The sequence below is a fragment of the Peromyscus eremicus genome, chromosome 2 (genome assembly GCF_949786415.1).
Source record: "Peromyscus eremicus chromosome 2, PerEre_H2_v1, whole genome shotgun sequence".
Classification (NCBI taxonomy): domain Eukaryota; kingdom Metazoa; phylum Chordata; class Mammalia; order Rodentia; family Cricetidae; genus Peromyscus; species Peromyscus eremicus.
The window spans coordinates 71,591,262-71,612,073 of NC_081417.1; the positions used below are offsets into that span (position 1 = coordinate 71,591,262).

At 39.3% G+C, this 20,812-nt stretch overlaps 1 protein-coding gene and 1 long non-coding RNA gene across 3 annotated transcripts in view; one reads left to right on the top strand and one right to left on the bottom strand.

Moving 5' to 3' along the window:
• Positions 1-75: 75 nt before the first annotated feature.
• On the bottom strand, positions 76-13,377 carry LOC131904702 (uncharacterized). The gene is made up of 3 exons (XR_009377803.1): positions 13,344-13,377; positions 2,852-2,968; positions 76-167 (listed from the first exon to the last, which is right to left on the bottom strand). It is a non-coding gene; the product is annotated as an uncharacterized LOC131904702 (long non-coding RNA).
• A 286-nt stretch (positions 13,378-13,663) lies between these two features.
• Positions 13,664-20,812, top strand: part of Smc2 (structural maintenance of chromosomes 2) — a 51,777-nt gene continuing 44,628 nt past the window's right edge. The window contains exons 1-5 of one of the 2 annotated variants that reach the window (XM_059254350.1): positions 13,664-13,760; positions 14,607-14,831; positions 15,454-15,603; positions 18,571-18,693; positions 20,467-20,505. In XM_059254350.1, coding sequence (XP_059110333.1) covers positions 14,664-14,831; positions 15,454-15,603; positions 18,571-18,693; positions 20,467-20,505 — 480 coding nt within the window. In that variant the 5' untranslated portion in view covers positions 13,664-13,760; positions 14,607-14,663. Of the gene's footprint in view, positions 13,839-14,606; positions 14,832-15,453; positions 15,604-18,570; positions 18,694-20,466; positions 20,506-20,812 lie in introns of both variants that reach the window. The other variant, XM_059254349.1, reaches the window with a different exon arrangement.

Consider the following 20,812-nt stretch of genomic DNA (forward strand, 5'->3'; position numbering starts at 1 on the left):
AAACTCGGGGAGGGGGGGCAATTTGACTTAAAGCGGCTTGAAATTTCAAAGGAAAAGCAGAAACCACAATCTGTTTTCTCATTTGCTTCCTGCTTCCTCTTTAATCACGCAGGCTCTGTCTCCCCAAAGATCTTCCTCTAAACAGCAAACACATTGCACAGCTTGACCTGTAATTTAAATCACAATTAAGCTTCCAGTTAGAATGTATCTTCCTCATAAATCTGCTATGGAACTCCCAGTGTTTTGTTTAATTCCCTTATCCTCTTAAGCAGCATGACCCCAGTTTTATTTTCCCTTGACATAAAATGCTGAATTATAGCTTATTTATGAGTTTCATGAATAAGACTAATTTTGTTGCCATTTGCAGAAAAATTCTCACCAGGTTATTATACTCCTAGATCCCATTAACTCATAAAATATACAAAATAAAAATTACTCCAAATTAGTCTTCCAAGCAGAACTGCAGACAACATTTCTTTGTATAAAAAGATGCCACCAACCAGCACTAATGGGAACATCTCCTCTTTTCTCCCTGGCTCAGCACTGTACCTATACTACATTTAATTGGGTTTTTATAAAGATTTGTAAAGCTGCCTATTAACTTGTTATGGTTTTTATTCTTAATGAACATTGCTTTTACAATAAGAATTCTACAGTGTTTACAATGATTCCAATTTTATGTTCTTGTCTGAAGCCTGGGCACCAACTATAAACACATACTAGATTGGAAATGTTGGACCAGCTGGTGAGCTAAAATAGTTGGGGTTTCGATGACTTGAGGGCTTTGGGAGTCACATGGGAAGAGCAGTGGCCTCAAGTATTAAAGTTAATAACCACTGCAAGGGTAGCCTAAGATTACTGTAAACATTTGTGCTTTAAATCAATAAGAACTGATATCCACCAGGATGTAAAATGTATGTGGCAGAAATTGTTAAGGTTCATTGACAATGTAAGGTTTCAGATACTTTGTGAGTGAATGGATGGCCTTTTAGTCTAGGCAGTGCTTATGTTCAAAGTCTAGACAAGAGACTTCCCTCCCTCATCTACAAAACAGAGATGATAACAGTAAAATAGTGCTTCATGAAGTGGCTTAGGAAAAGTGATTGGGACTTAGTGGAGCACAAGTCAAGATTTTGAGCAATAAGATTACTATTAACAATAATCTTAAATAACATAAGTCCAAAAATAACATTATTTAAATTTTCCAAAGAGGGACAGCAAGGGAAAAATGTTTAAAAGTGCAAACATTATTCTTTATCCTAGAGTGTGAAAATGTTAACTTTTAGCCTCAAAAAGATTTTGTTTTTGTAAAAATTATCTGAACACCATTTATAACAACATTCTGGTTGCAAAACAAATGCTTTACACATGTAGGCAAATAAATGAATTGCCTTAATATTATAATGTATTAGCTTTTATGTGTACCTAGGTCATACTAGGTCTGTACGTCACTTATTTTCATAAAATCCTGTGTTTTCCCCCAAGCAATTGCCCAAGGAAGACTAGGAGAGGATTCCTTGAAGTGCCAGAAAGAACACAGAGACATGATTTTCATTAACTATTCAAAAGGGATATCAGAACTAGGCATTGATGCTGATACCTCACCTGAACTGCACTATGTCATACAAATGGCAACAGTTTTAAGAAAAAAAAATTCTCAAGACTCCAAAAAAATGTCTTGATGGTATCTAATCATATCCTAAAGACCATCAAAGTCCAAAGGGCAAAACCACTCTCTGAATAAGGAGAGTAGAGGCTTAAAGGCAACCAACTGAAGTGTAGGGATTCCCAATCTGTCATCTACCCACAGTTGGATAGAGGTGAAGTAGAAATCAATGTGTAGATATGGTCAGAACGAGAAAGAGAGGGGAAGTAGTGACCAACATGACTTCTAACTTCCCATGCACTTTATTTTGTGATGAATTGTGGAGATAGTCATTAAGAAATTTAAATGTGGGAAGAAACTGAAAAATACGGACAAGGAATGGATGCTCTGTAGCCTGAAAAGACTGGCCATTTTATGTGTATGTTTATATAGTTGCTTGCCCACTCAACAAACATTCATTAGTAATTCTGAAAGGAACTGCCTGGATTCTAAATTTCCAGAACTAAAACCAATGACAATGTACTTACAGGTGGACATCCAGGGATGCCAATGGGTAATTATCTTGGTTACTTTCAAAGGAAGTGGGATGATTGACCCAGAGCAGGCAACATTCCCTGGTTGTTGTCATTGACTGTGCAAGTGTTCTAGAAAAGGAGCTGAGCAGCAGTATGTACTCATCTCTGTGTTTCCTGATTGTGGATGGCATGTGACCACCTTCTTCAAGTCTCTGTTGCTTGGACTTCCCTACCATAGTTGACTTTACACTTGTACTCTGGGAGAAATAAGACCCTTTATCCTTTGAGTTGCTTTTGTCATGTAATTTATTAAAAAAAAAAACATGAAAAGAAACCAAGATAGTGGGAAATAACCTAGAGAACATTTAGCAGGAGTCTGTCTACATAATAAAGGGCACAAAGGAAGGTTAGTCATACAGTGACAGCTGCTAAGGAGGTAAGCCTTGGATTCCAGTCTTACTGATTTTTATTTATTTTTAAGACAACGTCATGTGTATACCAGGCTGGCTTCAAACTCACTCAAATATCACGGAGAAGGACCTTGAACTTCTGAACCTGTTTCTAACTAAGGGCTGGGATTGCAGGTGTGTCCACCATGCCTGCTTTAGAATTTTAGTCTTTTGTTCTGAAACCACAGCTGTCCTATAGCATAGGAGAGGCTTGTTTCTAGCTCTCCCCAACAAACGACACGTGGAGAAGGATGTGATGCTGAGAGTTCTCTGAAGCATACGTTGGTAGATTCATCTACAGTAGATGCAACCTTATGAATGCTACAGTAGCCAGTGATGGCATTACACAGTCCGTTCATTTAGCCAGCGAAGAGCTTTCAAGGCCTTCAATATGAGATCTAAAGAAAATGACCACTATTACTAAGCTGTGGAACCTTCAAATATTGTATATTTTGTGGGCTATACTGTATATTTCAGTATTCACTGCATTTTAAGTCTTTACATTTTGCACATTCTTAAATTGGACCCCAAAGTAGCAGTGCCAATGACAATGTCCTAAATGGCAGTCTGGGCTCAGCTCAAGCTGCACTCTGATTGGGTAAATACAATTACTAGCAAGTAAACAAATCCTAAATCTCAGCATTCCTCAGAAATCTTCTGAAGTGAGTTTATGTTTATCAGGAAAAGCCATTACTTCACTTATTTGCCCCCAACAGCCAACTACTGGCAATCAGCATCTAGTTTCCAGTCAACTCAAACAAGACTGTAACAGATCAAAGGCCCAACACTAGCCCTCAGGCTGTTCTGGCCTGCACCCCACCTCCCACTGCTCTAACTCCCAAGCTATTCTGGCTCCCATGCACCCCCTCTCCTTAAAATAGACAAGGTTTTCCCTTCTTTTGCTGTCCTCTCTACCCACACTCCAAGAGACAGCCTGGTGGTTTGATTCCCCAATAAAACTTTCTCTCTACGCAAAGAGTGGTCTAATTCAGTGATTTTACTGAACCCTGGCTCACACACACAAATACTATGAACCTGTTCATATTAACCAATGTTTGGTATATTCCTACTAAGTGTTTGACACTGAGGTGTGTCAAAATGGTCTACCACAAAAGGAATATATGTCAGAAGAAAGTGTGGATAAAGAGTTAAATGAATATACAAGCGCCTTTAAGAATGTAGATGGAAGCCAGGTGGTGGTGGCACATGCCTTTAATATCCAGACTTGGGAGACAGAGGCAGGCAGATTTCTATGAGTTCAAGACCAGCCTGGTCGACAGACCAAGTTCCAGGACAGCCAAGTAAGTCTACAGAGAGAAACCCTGTCTCAAACTCCTCCCCCCACAAAAAGAAAAAAAAAAGATGGAGATATAAACAATCCATCAGTAATATCAAAGTTAAAACTAAGATGGTACATTAACTATTTCATAACTGACTTCTGGACATTCTATAAATGTCTTCTAAATTTACTCACTAATTCATCTATTCATTAGAGAAACTATGAAGCACTTCTTTTTTGTCTTCAGTTGGTGCTTGGTTACAATCATGAACAGGAGATGATAATCAGAAGAAACAGACAACAAATACAGTTTGAGAAGAGATAATAAAAAGTATTTCAGCACAAAGAGGTCAAGGTTAATTAAAATGTTCACCAAAAGTGTTTATAGGAGAGAACCAGTCTGCCTCCCTTTTCAGGCATAAAGACCATCTTATAGTAAAGACAAAGTAAGTTCATTCCTGTTTATGATTAAATTGCTTTTTTCAAGGACTGGTCAATGCCCCACCTGTAATCTTAACTACAAATACATTTGTACAGTCTGTTCCAGTAATGGCAAGCATGTCTTTGTTTCAAAAAGTTATTTATAACAATCTTACAACCCTACCTTTGTTTTAAAAGGTTATATGATCACCTATGACTACCTGTTATTTTGACTACCTTGTTATGCCCACCTTGCAACCATGTCTTTGTTTTAGGAGGTCATTAAAAATAGCTTGTTATGCCTATGTTCTGCCCCTGTTACCCCACCTACTTTTTGCCCACCAAATCCCCTATTTGGAAACCTCCTACCCCTGAGCCATAAAGCCTTGTCTCTCACATCCAATGCTGATCTCTCAAACCCCATCCTAATGGGAGGCAGTACATGAATAAAAAAAGCTCACTTGAATTAATTTGGCCATGATGTTTTTGGTCTGTGGTCTTTCTCCTCCTATCATTGAGATTAACAAAACAAATACTAGGACCACAGAAAGGGCAGAGACGGGCTGCTACCTTGTCTTGGATTTTAAAAACAAGAATGAAATTAGAATGTGAAGAAGAGCTATTTTGACTATGGAGGCCTGTAAAATTGTGTAACAAATAGAGGAAGAAAAATTGCACATCTTATGGGAATAATCACGTGTGCAGATCTATTTGGAATCTGATAAGAATTGAGCTAGCTAACAGAGAGAAACCAACTGTTGGAAGGACAGGCAGGTCTGCCATTGATTTAAAATAAAAACCAACCAAAGAAGCACAGCAAGGGGCCACCATGGCAGGGAGAATAATTAAGAGAAAGACACTTGTGGAAGAGGCAATAAAAGGAAAGAGTATGACAAAGTAAAGAGGGATGAAATGATCGCTCTGCCTATAAGCTAACAAAAAGTGGAAAGATAGAATGATAAATATGACATGTGTAAGATCAGACTAGATTTTGTTAGTAATGCTTAAAAATATTTTCTTAAGAGATCGTACCAGACTTCTTTAGCAATCACTGGGTTTTAGGAATAGCTATGTTGAACACAGAATGTGAGAATCTGTAAGTTGGGGTCAGTAAAAGAAAAGAATGAATGACCCCTGATATTCTTCATGAACACAAGAGACTCACCCAACATGGTCCTTTAATTCACTGGCCCCTTTGTGAGGGATCTGATCAATAAGCCACCGTAAAAAGTCGTAACAAAAGAATGGGCAATTAAAAAACAAACAAACAAACAAACACAGTTTTTAAACAAATGCTATCATTGAAATTATAATACATTTGTCTAACCATAAGTGAAAGGATATGACCATTAGGGGAACAGGGAAGATGGCAGAGCTCCACTCAGTCACCCTCAGCAGCCTGAGAAGTCCCACTGCCTTTTAGGGACCTAAACTCAGGCCAAATTGGTATTTGAATGAAATGGAGACATGACCACTCCCAGGTATGTTTGAGGAGGTTTTTATTGTAGATATGAGGGAGAATACAGTCAGAGGCATCTGGAAGAGTACAGAGAAGGAGAGAAAACAGCAGACTGAACATGGCCAATAAACTGAACCAGGCCATGAAAGGAGAGGGAGGAGAGAGAGAAGGGACCATCTAGGGAACCAAGGAAACCAATAGAACCAACAGGACAAAAGAGAGCATGTGGCCAAAATGGCAGGTTTTTACAGGAAAGAGAAGCTGGGGGAAGGGAAGCCAAGCCACTGGGCTGGAGAGGTTTAGCATAGGGGTGTGGTGAGAAGGGCTGAGAGGTGTCAGGGTACTGAGTAACCCTGGTGGCCAGCATGTGCTTTGGTGTGCTAATAGGCACCTCAGTTAGCCATTTGTCCTGAGTTCTTTGGGACCTGAAGGTATTCATGCTGCTGCTTCCCACAAAATGACTAAAGTCTACCAGCTCTTTAGGATTCTACAGTTTGAAGCATCCACCAGTTTTTAGCCCACAGTGATATAACAAGACATTTACATTGTATTTACTCAATAGTCTGTTCCCAGCTGTCTCCTCTACATATGAGGAAGTGTCACTGGCTCGTGCCTTTTCTTTCTCTACTTGTGATCTCAGAAGGCAGAGCCATAAGCTTTTCACCCCTTAATGATTTTCTCAAGTTCCTCTGAACCACGTTTAGGAGGAATTCTTATTTTCTGGAATGAACCAAGACTAAAACTGACAGAGATCACAACTTTTGTGAGCAATTTTAATAAGTAGTTAGGATGGGCATTAAACACTTCAATGTTCTTATCCAGAAAAAGTGCATTCATAGCACCACAATAAACAGATGCCCAAGTCTCTTTTGTATGTTGACTTAGATTTCTTCATGCACAAGAAAAATGAATCATGGCATTTGCAGGAAAATAGATGGAACACAAGATCATCTTGTTAAGTAAAGTAGACTCAGAAAGAAAACTATATTATATTTTCTTATATCCTTATATGTGGAATCTAGATTTTAAAAAAAAGAAAAAGAAAGAAAGAAAGCTCTTGGAAAGAAGGAGTTTAACACCAGGGCAGAGGAATAGACAAGAGACATTAAGGGAGGAGAAATATGAACAAAATACATACTATACATGTATGAACATATCACAATGAAATCCATCATTTTATGTGATAAATATAGCCTAATAAAAAAGTACACTTACCTATAAGTTTTTATTCATTTGACCTAAGGATATCTCCTAGCTATTAATCTATTAAAATAGCCAAAATATTGATGTCTGTCTGTCTTGATACTTAAAATTTTATCCCCCAAATAGATTATTCAATTTGGAAAAATCCACATTACATCCATTCAAAAATTAAAATTCCTTATTCATGAAAAAGTGATCAAAGTAATACAGCAGAGCTGAAGGTAAAAATTTATAATTCAACAGAATAAGTGAAGTGAACTCATTGGAGTTCAGGAGCTATAGGAATTACAGTGGACAAAATATCTTTATTAAAGTGATGTTAGCTAATTCCACAGGACAAATTGGCTGATACCACAGGAAGGTAGGTAGCATGCTAGTATAGATAAATGAACTGTTTCTTAAATAAAAATCCATAAAACTTAACTAAAGTTGAAAAACAATTTCAAAACAAAAGTCCTACTCTTGGTCATTTAAAATTGGTTCAAAATTGCTGTAAGACCAAGAAGACAATGTTAAAATACAAACCCAAAATGCCTATGATTTAAACTTCTTGCCTCAATGTTCACATTCTCAAATCCTAAATCCAAAGCAACAGTATTAACAGGTGGAGCTTGTGGGGCAGTTGATTAGGGATTTATTGGCCTTTATAAAATAGGTCTTGAAAAACTTGTATCTTTACCAGTGGTTCTCAACCTTCTTAATGCTGCAACCCTCTAATACACCTCATGTTGTGGTGACCCTCAACCATAAAATTATTTTTGTTGCTACTTCATAACTTTAATTGTGCTACTGCTAAGTATCTTATATGCAACTCCTATCAAAGGGTCGTTCAACCTCCCAATGGGGTTGCTACTCACAGGTTGAGAATTGTTGCTCCAAACAGTAAGGATGCAGCTAAGTATGAACTGCCACCCTCACCATACATTGACTCTGCTAGTACTTTGTTATTGGACTTCCCAGATTCCACAAACCAGGGGCAGTAAATTCCTATTATTCTTGAGATGTCTGTAGTACTATATTAAAATAGCACACAGACCTCAAGTTTTTATACCTCACTGTATTGGCTAGTTTTTATGTCAACTTGGCATAAGCTAGTCATGTGAAAAGAGGGAACCCCAACTGAGAAAATACCTCCATAAGGTCTGACTGCTGGCAAGCCTGTAGGATATTTTCTTAATTAGCAATTGCTATGGGAGTGCCAAGCCCATTGTGGGTGATACCACCCCTAGGTTGGTGGTCCTGAGTTCTATAAGAAAGCAGACTAGGCAAGCCACAGCAAGCCAGTAAGCAGCATTCCTTTGTTGCCTTTGCATCAGCTCCTGCCTCCAGGTTCCTGCCCTGTTTGAGTTCCTGCCCTGACTGCCTTTGATGATGACTATGATATGGAAATGCAAGTGAAATAAACTCTTTCCTCCCCAAGTTCCTTTTGGTCATGGTGCTTCAAAACAGCAAAAGAAGCCGGGCAGTGGTGGCGCACGCCTTTAATCCCAGCACTTGGGAGGCAGAGCCAGGTGGATCTCTGTGAGTTCGAGGCCAGCCTGGGCTACCAAGTGAGTTCCAGGAAAGGCACAAAGCTACACAGAGAAACCCTGTCTCAAAAAAAAAAAAAAAAAAAAACAAAAAAACAAAAAAAAAAAAAAAAAAAAAAACCAGCAAAAAGAAACCCCAAAGGACAGTCACCTACAACAGAAGCCCCATTATAAAGCTAAACCCCAGCAGACCACGTGCAGAGGCCTATATTCCCAAGCTGCCTCCATCCCCTAGGGACTCCACAGACCCTAACCAAACTTAGCCTCACCCCATCCTTGTGTAAGCCTCCACTACCCAGGGACACTCTATCTGAGAACTTGCTGGACAAGGCTGGCTTGGGAATCAAGTAGGTGATGGTCAATTTCCTCCCTTTTCACCACTGTAAATTCTCCAGTCTTGTCCCCAGCCTGACAGCAGACCACCTGCAAGGGCCTGCCTTCCCTCTCTGAGTGCACTCCCTAGGGAGGGAATCCACACACTCTCTAGGCAGACCCAGCTTTCCTTCTCATGTGGATCCTCTTACACACACCCCACTCTAGCCAATCCTCCTTATCCCTTCCTGTCAGATCCTAACACCTAGAAACACATTCTACCCAGGACCCCCCAGTGGCCACACCTGGCAAGGACTCAGGCAACCCACACCTACCACACTCTTTTAAGATCCAGAAAGGGCAACGAAAACCAAGGAATAGAAAATCCCCACAACAAAGACAAAGCCAGGTATCAATACCTAGAATTACAATCATCCCAAACCCAGATGTCTAGACACCAACATAAAAACACTGTCAATAACCACTAGAACAGTATGTCTTCACCAGAACCCAGAAACCCTACTCCAGGAGGCCCCGAGAAATGCAACATAGCTGAAGCACAAGACCAGGACTTCAAGTAGCTATTATGAATATAGTCAAAGATCTGAAAGAGGAAATTAATAAATCCATTAATGAATTCTATGAAAACACAAGCAAACAGTGAAATTAAAGGAAGAAAACAATTTAACATGTGAAATTAGAAATAGAATCATTAATAAAACCCAAACTGAGGAAATCTGGAAATTAAAAATTTAGAAGCTCAAACAGGAACCTCAGAGGCAAGCCTCACGAATACATGAGATGAACAAGAGAATCTCAGGCACTGAAGATACAATAGGAAAAAAAAAAGGGTCCCTCAGTCAAAGAAAATGTTAAATCTAAAAAAATCTTGGTACAAAACATCGAGGAAATCTTTGACACTATGAAAAGAACAAATCTAAGAATAATAGAAATAGAGGAAGGAAAAGAAACACAAGTCAAAGGCACACAAAATATTTTTTAAAAAATCATAAAAAAAATTCCCCTAACCTAAAGAAGTATTTCAAGGTACAAGAAGCATACAAAACACCAAATAGACTGGACTAAAAAAGAAAGTCCCCTTGGCAAATAATAATCAAAACACTAAATATAAAACAAAGGAAGAATATTAAAAGCTGCAATGGAAAAAGACTAAGAAACATAAAGGCAGACCTATTAGAATTATACTGGACTTCTCAATGGAGACTAAAAGCTGGAAGGGCCTGGACAGACGTGCTACAGACTCTAAGAGATCACAAATGCCAGCCCCGACTACTATACCCAACAAAACTTTCATTCACTATAGATGAAAATAAGACAGTCCATGAAAAAGCCAAATTTAAGCACTATGGACTAGTCTAACTCAACTATGTTCATTGCCGCTCTAGTCATAGGAGCCAGAAATTGGAAACACCCTCGATATTCTTCAACTGGTTAATGAATAAAGAAAATGTGGGCCGGGCGGTGGTGGCGCACGCCTTTAATCCCAGCACTCGGGAGGCAGAGCCAGGTGGATCTCTGTGAGTTCGAGGCCAGCCTGGGCTACCAAGTGAGTTCCAGGAAAGGCGCAAAGCTACACAGAGAAACCCTGTCTCGAAAAACCAAAAAAAAAAAAAAAAAAAAATCTAAGAAAATGTGGTACCTTTACACAATGGATATCAATCAGCTGTTTAAAAGAAAGTGAAATCATGAATTTGGCAGGCAAATGGATGGAGCTAGATAAAGTCATCCTGAGTGAGGTAATGCAGACCTAAGAAAACCAATATGGTACGTATTCCCTTACATGTGGATGTTAATTGTGAAGTTCTCAGTAAAGAAACTACAATCCATATAAGCACAGAGGTTAAGTATAGACTAAGGGACTAGATGGGAGGGAAAAGTTTCTCTTGAGAAGAAAAACAGAATAGATAGTTACAGATGGACAGTGGGTACAGGAGCACTGGAACAGGAGTATCAAACAGGGACGAAGCAAGAAGAGAGTAAGGGGGGGATACAGGGTGGGACAGCTAAAACACAGGGCCATTTGGGGGTCTTGATGAAACCTGATACATTAGAAGCTCCTTTAACACATATATTTACGATATCTAAGAGGCTGGAGGGACAGCTCAGTGGTTAAGAGCAATGGCTGCTCTTCCAAAAAACCCGGGTTCAATTCCCAGCACTTGTCTGTAACTTCAATTCCAGGGCTTCTGATACCCTCACATAGACATGTATGTAGGCAAAACACCAATGAACATAAAATAAAAATAAATTATATATAAAAAAGATATCTAAATTGGAATCACCTAATAATGAGGGAGACAAAGCACCAATTAGACATCTCTCACCAACAGATGAAACCTCTAGTGCTGGGAATGGGTTACATCAAATTAAGAAGTTGGTCAAAGGTGCCCTATAGAAACCTCCAAGCAACACAGGCTATTGTTTGCTCTCTAAAAACTGATGGTAAGGCCCAAATATTAAAGACAACACCAACACAACTCACCAATCACAGAGAAGTCAAGCTGGTGCCTACCTAGGGCCTTCACCCCTACTGAATAGTATTCATGGTATAGGAAGGTACTCTGCACACTACAAAATCAGAAAGGTAAACACTAACACAGCTACAAAACTTTGGTCTAAAATAGTGACCTACCTCTAAGATAAGTTGGTACAATAGTGGTATAAAAGTTGTGGGAGTAGCCGGGCAGTGGTGGTGCACGCCTTTAATCCCAGCACTTGGGAGGCAGAGCCAGGCGGATCTCTGTGAGTTCGAGGCCAGCTTGGGCTACCAAGTGAGTTCCAGGAAAGGCGCAAAGCTACACAGAGAAACCCTGTCTCAAAAAACCAAAAAAAAAAAAAAAAAAAAAAAAAAAAGTTGTGGGAGTAATCAACTACTATCTGATTGGAATTAAAGTCCACTCCATGAGACGGAATCCATGGTCAACATTGCCTGAGTGGCCAAGAACCTGAGACTAGATAGGAAATGGATCTAGGAGACAACCAAATATTACCGTCCTGCTAACAGAATGTAGCAACAAGGCTCCTAACAACATTCTGCTATACTTATAGATGAGTATATTGCTCAGCCATCATCAAGAAAAGCATCCTCCTGCAGGAGATAGGAACAAATACAGAGACTCACAACTGGACACTATGCACAGTGAGACCTTGGAACACTCAGTCCTAAAGAGAATGTCTCCATCAAATCCCTCTCCTCAGGGTTCAGGGAAGAGAAAGCAGAAAGATCCTTCGAGCCATGGAAGGCACCAAGGAAAACAATGTCTCCAAGACAGAACAGGACTGATGCAAATATGAACTCATAGGACTGTGGCAGCATGCACAGGGCCTGCACAGATCTAAGCCAGATGGGGTCCCAGTGCTGAAAGGGGAAGTAGAAATAATCTCCTATCCCTAACTGAGAAACTATATCCAATTGAAAACTGCCTGCAAAGGACAGATTTTTTTCCAGTGAAGTCTCACACATAAGGGCCGTCCCCATGACCAGCAATAAATGGCCAACACAAAACAAACTCAGTGGTATTCTTAAAGGGGTTTTGTCTCACAATGTTTATCTGGACAGTTTTTTTTTAACCTTACAGATCTTTTGCTTATATATTATGGTTTCTGCTTCTCTGTGTGTGTGTGTGTGTGTGTGTGTGTGTGTGTGTGTGTTCGAATGCGTCTCAACATATGTATGTTTCTGGTGCCTTTTCTTTGGCTCTTTTTTCCTGTTTATTTTGTCCTGCTCTGCTTTTTTTCATCATTTTATTATCATTATTATTTTAGAATCCTGTTTGTATTCTAATGAGAGAGAAAAGAAAGGGTGTGGATTTGGGTGAGTGAGGCTCTGAGAGGAGTTGGAGCCTCTCTATATAATCACAATATACGGCAAGAAAAAATTCTATTTTCAATAAAAATAACAAAGCCAAGCCCTTCCCAACTCAGTATAAATATAATTAACCATAACACCATGTTGTTTTAAAAAACTATACACTCTGTTGACGGGATCAGCTATTACTAGCACTGTAAAATTAGCAATTGTAGATAATGCTTTAGTAGCACATGCTCTGCAGTTAGGCTGCCTGGGAACAAAATCTGTCACTTGACTTAGAAGTCGTTTAACCTAGTGACTCAGAGTACTCATCTGCACAAAACGAAACGAAAACCAACAAGAACACTAGGATTATGCCATGTTTGTTGAGGAATTTTTGACAGCCTTTGAAATACAGCTACCCAATACACAGAACTATGTAAATGCCAACTGTCATAAGAAGCTTCTGCAAGATTTCCTGAACCGTTAGGTTAGCCACTGCTTGTCAATAAACAGCTTTTCGGCACAGGGAATCGTACAGCCATTTGCCCAGCAGCTGCTACCCAACTTCACGTTAATGCAGGCGAAGGGTCCCCTCTGGAAACTTGAGACTTTTTCCCAAAGCCAGCGCCTTCCTGATTCAACTAATTAAAGCCTCCATTTCCCAGGAATCGTAGTAATCCGAAGAAAAAGAAGCCTCAGAAGTCAGTTCTGGCCAACCTGTGTTTTCTACAGTATAACCTCCTCCTAGAAAATCGACCTGGCGGAGGCGGAGCCTGAGGACAGAAGCCGGCGGCCGGAAAGGGCAAGAAAGTGGGCGGGGCCGGGGACGCGCGAGGTCCCGACCAGGAAGACGTGCTGCCCGAGCATGCCTAACACGAATGTCAGCGCGACCCATCTTCATTTGCACTTTCCATGCCCACAACATTATAGCCCCTACCATCCACTGTCGAAAACATTATTTACTATCGCCATGTTGTTTCCGTATTTTTACTGGGGTCAAAAGATGAAGCACTTAAGTCAGGCATATACTAGGCACCAACAGAGGACGGACGCTTCGGAGGCGGGGTCCTTTGCTCGCGCCGAAATTCAAAGGAGCAGTTCCGGCACGGTTGTTGGGCTGCGGCGGATGCTGTCCCCGGGATGGTGGCGTTCGCCCGATAGCACCCCAGTACAGGTCGGGTGGCCTCGCTCTCCGCCTTCGCGTTGTGTAGGAACTTTGCTGCTTTCCTCGGCCGGGGCGGCTTTGTAGCCGGTGCGTTGTGCGGCCTTTGGCTCGGCCTGGTGTCTAGGCGGGAGATGGGGTCCGGGGGCGGGGGAAGGCTCAAGGAGGGACTTCAAGCGATAATTAGAGATCTTGACGGTTGTTTATCCTTAAAGTGGATCAGGAAATACTTGGGGGAAGCGAGAAAACACTGGATTTTAAAAAAGAGGCTGTAGAATGGACTCACCTCGTCGTTAAGGTCCGCTAACTACCCGGGTCCTGAGTGTCTTGCGTTCGGAGATTCATGGATGTGTTTAGGCAAAGAGCATAGCGGAACTTAGGACGAGTTGGATAGACAGATAAATGCTGCTTAGTGTCATCTTTTACTGCCGTGGAGGAAAAAGGAATGAGAGGGTGCGTGTGCTTTTACTTAGGGAGAGCCAGAAAGATTCATCTAAGGTGACATTTATGCGAAGAAGTCTGCAGTAAAGGGGGTATCGATTCCAGTACCAGGAAAGCACATTTGTGGAGAGGAGAATGAAATGTGAAATTACCAATAGTCTTTATCAACTACACTGTTATTAGACTGCAGCACAAGCCTAGGAAAGTGGACAGTAATGATAAAGATGGTGACTTCCAGGCAGTGGCTAACTGCTGGTCATTTTTAAATCCGAGGAAGCCATTTTTAGAAATAAAGGTAGTTTGGCAAGTGTATTTTTCCGGTGCTCCATATTCTTATGTATTGTCATATTTACTGTGATTTGTTCTTTTTTTTTTTTTTTAAATCTACTTATGGGATGTTATTTCTGTTTTATACAGACCTGGCTTGTAGCTTGTTGCCCAACAGAGGCTTACTGGCCCAAGACAGTATAGAAAATGTATGTTAAGTCAATCATTCTCGAAGGATTCAAGTCCTATGCACAAAGGACTGAAGTCAATGGTTTTGACCCCCTCTTCAATGCTATCACTGGTTTAAATGGTAGTGGAAAATCCAATATATTGGACTCCATCTGCTTTCTCCTAGGCATCTCCAACCTGTCTCAGGTAAAGTGGAAACTTTCTGATTTATGTAAAGTTTGCCTAGGGCATCTTTGTTAATCTTTGGAGACTATTGAATTTTTTTCATTCGCATGTTTGTACTTCATGTGGATTATGGTATATCGCAGTGCAGCCATTTAAGCAAATACTATTATTATTCCATCCTTTAGATGAAAAGATAGAAACTTTGAGGCCTTGCCTCAGTTTCCCCCTCTTAAACTGTTGTAGTAATGCCCACACCAGCACTATTCAGTGTAGTCTCAGCTTAGAGTTGTGTACCTGCTCTTCTGCCTTACAGTGCTCTTTTAGGCTGTACTAATGGATAGGGTAGCTAGTAAAGTTCATAGACACTACTTACTTGAGTTTTGCAAATTAACTTTTACTACATTAATAAAAATCAGTTCAAAATATAATCAAAGTTTTATTGAAAAAGGTACCTATTATAGGTTATTTATAGTCCACAGTCCTTGTTTTTCTTGCTGATGGATGTGACTGCCTGTGTTTTCCTTAATACTACATAGGTGGGTGTTCCAAAGAAAAACATGTATTTTTTTTTGAAAAACATGTATTTTTAATGCTGCTTTTATACAATATGAAGTTTTGTCAATGAACTTTTCTTTAATTATAGGTGCGGGCTTCTAATTTACAAGATCTAGTTTATAAAAATGGGCAGGCAGGAATTACCAAAGCCTCTGTTTCAATCACTTTTGATAATTCTGACAAAAAGCAAAGCCCTTTAGGATTCGAAGCTCATGATGAAATCACAGTAACAAGACAGGTAAGTAGATGTCAAATATTTGGATACCTTATATCGTGTGACACTATTTCTGGGGAGGTTTCCACTTCCCAGATAGGGAACCAACGACAGACCAAAGTGTGCATACCACCAGATTTCAACAGGATGGACCAGTGAATTGTACTAGGGATACTCACAGGATTTGGGGTAAGGGATTACTACTTAGAGGGTTGGAAATGACTCAAATACAGCTGTATCATCCAACGTGGGTGGCAGCTCACAAAGCTAGGAACCTGAAGCATACTGCATAGCTTGTAGGCAGCTCAACAGATTGGAGAGTATCTTTTCCAGGTATCTCATTTGATCTAAACCTCTTCCAGGCAGCTGGTCTGGTCTCAGTCGCCTTTGCAACTTTTCTCCTCTCAGAGTCTTCTTTGCAGCTCAGCATCCTTCCTTCTGAGGGCACTCAGCTTCTATCCCTTACTCTCACAGGGAGGGGCTTAGTGAGTCTGGTCAATTTCAAGGAGTTCCCAAAGCTATCATGAGTTGTTTACGTCCCTGTTTAAAGAGCTTCCCTGTAGGGTGGGACATTGCATTCAGCCTTGGAGGAAACTTACACAACACTGCACCATGATATATTAGAGCAGGGGTTCTCGACCTGGAGGTCGGATGACGCTTTCACAGGGGTTGCCTAAAAACATTGGAAAACACAGATATTTATGTTACAATTCATAACAGTAGCAAAATTACAGTTATGAAATAGCAATGAAATAATTTCATAGTTGGGGTCACCACAGCATGAGAAACTATATTAAATGGACGCAGCATAGGAAGGTTGAGAACCACTGCATTACAGAGTTTCTCTTCCAGGCAGCTCAGCTGATCTGAGCATCTTTCAGACAGTTTCTGGTCTTAGGCAAGAGTATCTCTTAACAGTGCTTCTTATGTAAGATTAGTGGGGTATAGAGGTGGGCCATGAGTCTGCTCAGTTCCAGGGATTTCCTGACGGTTTTAAGTTGTTTATGTCCTCAGTTTTAAGGAGCTTTCCTGCAGGATGGAATGTTTTCATCTCTGGTTAGAAAGAACAGCCTGTGTCTCAAGGAGTGTCTCACTAAGATAGAATGTTCTTTCTTGGAGGAAATTGCAACATAACACCTAAACGTTTCAAATCTAATGTGTTGCTTGGCAGTACGGTTCAGTAAAAGCTGCCTGGGACTGTGTTGATGAGCAAATCTTAGGAATACTGACTAGAACCCTAGAATATCTTTCTTAGAGAGTCTTGAACTGCAGAATGGTGCTCTGTCAATAATGAACTGTATATTTGATAGTGCCCCTGTAAGATGTAAATGTATCATCCATAAGATATGGAAAGACATGTTGAGAGTCTTCATCTCATGTAAGCACTCAGTTATGATGAGAACTTAAGCTTTGCCAGGTTTGAGTCTTTCTTCCCTGTGAGTACCTCCAGTTACTTCAGATCTTGCTTTCTATTCTAGTTTTGTAAAGAAATTATTAAAAACTAATCTTAAGTTCAGCAGATGTCTGCTAACTTAGTTTTATGTATTAATCTTGGTTCTCTTGAGAGTTTGAAGATGAAATTGGACTTTTTTGTATATTTCGATATTTAGATTGTCTACAGGTCTAAATATTTTCTAAGTGGAACCTTACCAGAGCTGTCACTTAAACCTCTTTCCAGGTCCTTCATTAGCCTAATTACCCCCCCCCACCCCTGCCATATAAGTTTTTTAACCTATGTGGCCTCAGATATAGTGAGACAAAGAAGGCTAATAAAAACAGATATGAACAGAACTAGCATTTCTTCATTTTAGATACTCCACTGGTTTTCTTAGGTTTTCATTTCAATATCCACAACATGACTTGAAGCTGCTCTGATGTTATGTATGTTATTACTTGGCTTCATTACTGCCATTTCTTTTAAAATCATTACAGGCCTGTCATTAGTCCTTCATTTTTTTTCTTATAGTCAGTGCTTTCAGCTTCTTAGTTTTTAAAAATTCTATTAGTTCTCACTTTCTGTTTTAACTTTTGTTAATACAGGTTTTCTTTATTTTTATCAAGCTTTTGATTTATTTATTTATTTGTTTATTTATTTATTTATTTGGCTAGGGCAGGATAGAATTCAGCTCTTTGTTAGGTTTTTAGTAGCCATAAACAGCTACTTTTTGGGAATTGTCTCTACATACCTATTTAATCTACATAATTTTTTTCTATCGTTATTTGGGTCATGAGACTGTATTCTTACCAATTTTTTTTTTTGAATAAAATTCTTGTTTTATTTATGGACATACCTCTCAACCTAGTAATCCTATAAAAAAAGTAAACTAACTTTATTCAGTATTTATTAATTACTGGTGTGTATTGGAGATTCTTGAATACAGTTAGGTGTATATTTTGAGAAACAAGTCTCTCCAACTTTGGTAACTGTGACAGTCATACCCTAAATGGAAATTTTGGAATTATAGTAAAATGTGAACAAGACAGGATCTAGAATGTTGTGATGAGCCCAAGCTGAAGTGCCATTACTCTCTTTGAAGTTGTCAGATGCCATTTTAATGAACTCCTTTTAGAGTTTTGTCAAGAATTCATACCAAAATCCATGTGTTTAGCTTTTAGTATCTTCTGTTCCCATTAAAAAGTGAAAGACAGATAATAACCATGTGTAGTCAATTTCAGAACATGATCAGGAAAGAAAAATACATTTTATACATACTGGAAAAACCAAGTTAGATGTGACTTAGATGAGGTACTTAGTCCAGTGCAGGTTAACAGGCTTGTGCAGTTACATGAACTAGTAGTTAGTCAAAGTACCTCAGTTGTCCTAACCTGAATTAGTGTTCCTTTTGACTGTGACACACATCTTCCACTATTTACTCAGGATTGGGTGTGCCATTACAAGCAGAGTAGTACAAGGTAATAGATCTTGTCATATATTATTTTGGTACAAAAATGTTCCTTTATCTTAAAGGTTGTTAAATACTTCCTTTTTAGGTGGTTATTGGTGGCAGAAATAAATATCTAATCAATGGAGTGAATGCCAATAACACCAGAGTCCAGGATCTCTTTTGTTCTGTGGGCCTGAATGTTAACAACCCTCACTTCCTCATCATGCAGGTATCTTGTTGGGATCGTTTTGTATCTTTCATAATGGTTTTACTTTTGCTTTTCATTTGTTACATAAGAGAATTGTGGAATTTTTTTATATTTGTTTTCTGTGTATTTTTATTTGCATTTTCTGTTATGTGATGCTTTTTTGCAGTTAATTTTATAAGTGAAGCCAATATCAGATAAGTTTTAAAAAAAAAGTGTGTCAGGTTTTTATAGCTGACCAAATGGAACACCCCTCCCCACAAAAAAAGTCAGAGGAAGAAAGGTTTTTTTCATTGAGGTTTCCAGGGTTTCTTGCCCATTGTTGACCAGCTCCATTGCTGTTTGCCTAAGGTGAGGCTGAAGTGTCACAAGTGGAACCCCATGGCAGAGTCAAGTTGCTTACCTCATGGGTACAAGGAGCAGAGAGAGATGTGCCTTAGAAACCCAGTTTCTTGGGGCTCGAGAGATGGCTCAGAAGTTAAGAGCTGGTTTCTCTTCCACAGTTCCTGAGTTCAATTCTCAGCAACCACGTGGTGGCTCAAAACCATCTATAATTCGATCTGGTGCTTTTTTTTGGCATGTAGGCAGAACACTGTATACATAATAAATAAATCTTAAAAAGAGAGAGAAACCCAGTTTCTCAAGTGAGACCTCCACTTCCATAGTTTCTAACTTCACAGTCTAGTGATAGCTACATCAATGGATTAGACCATTGATTAAGTCAGTGTTTTCATGATTGAATCTTGTCCCTAAAGCCCACCTCTGAATGTTTCATTGAGGATGACACCTTCAGCTCTTGAACCCTGTGGGGGAATACTTGATATCAACACCATAGAATCGTTATCTTATAAATGATTAGTTTTATAGCATTTTAATATTGCAAGGATAAACTGAATAATGTCCTTCAGAGACTTAAGCAAATCAAAAGTAAAGTTCCATGCTAGCATTATTTTATTTGGTTCATCTAACCGTCCGTTAAGAGAGTCAAAGCAAGTGCCAAAGTCAGGATCCTGATGGGACCATGGGGTTGTACATTTTATGTTGCTATAAAGGAATAGCACAGACTGGGTGATTTCTAAACAATAGAATTTTTTTTTAATTGGTTCATGGTTATTGCAGGACAATGAACATGGCACAGGTGTGTATACAAGGGCAAGAGAATGGGGGAGCAAGCATGGCCAAACTCACTTTTTATTATGTGCTTAGTTAACAGCAGCCCACTCTAAATATCATTTATCTCTTCACTAGCTGCCTATTACTACATCCCACCTCCCAACATCATCGCATTGGTGATTAAGTCCGTAATGCATGAATTATGAGGAATATATCCAAACTAACTAAAATAAAAATGTATTCACTACAATCTGGCTTCAAAGCTGACAGCTTACTTTCAACCAACTCTAAATTATGACTTGTAATCTGAGGCCTGGATAAATAGGTTTTGGTTTGGGAAGTGAATATAGTTGATGATTTCCTGCCACTGGGAAAAATACAGTTCCACTTTAGGCCCGGAGTCACATGATCTGCTTTCAGAAGATAGATTACAGGGTTTAAAAAATAATCAAGAAATGCTTAATAAGCCCACATCTAGTTTAGAATCTCTACTTATACATTTTTATTACTGACCCTTTCAGAAGTAAATGTCCTGAATTAACCTTGTGTAATTTGTATCACTTAGTAACTTAATTTGTGTCACTCTGATGAGTGAGTTCCAGCAGCTTCCATTGAATGACCTACTTAGTTGACATTTTTTTATAGCTCATTGTAGTTAAACTAAATTTGTTGCTTTCTTTTTAGGGCAGAATTACAAAAGTATTAAATATGAAACCACCAGAGGTAAGAGTATTATTTATAAACAGCAATCTGTTTATTCCAGGCAATCTGATTTTAAAAGTAGTTTCTTATTAGAAAAATAGCTTAATATTTAGCACTGTGTCCATAGTTAAAAGACCTTGACTATATAACACAGTATAGCTAACTATGTTGGGATGAATTACCAAAGAAAAACCTGATGGAAAAAAAAGTATATGAAATTAGCTTCTTTTCTAGAAAACATGAGGTGGGGCAAGGGACTTGTAACCAACTGCCTTGAAAGTAGTTGGTGCGATGAGATGAACTTTTTACTCCTTAAGAGTCTGTAACC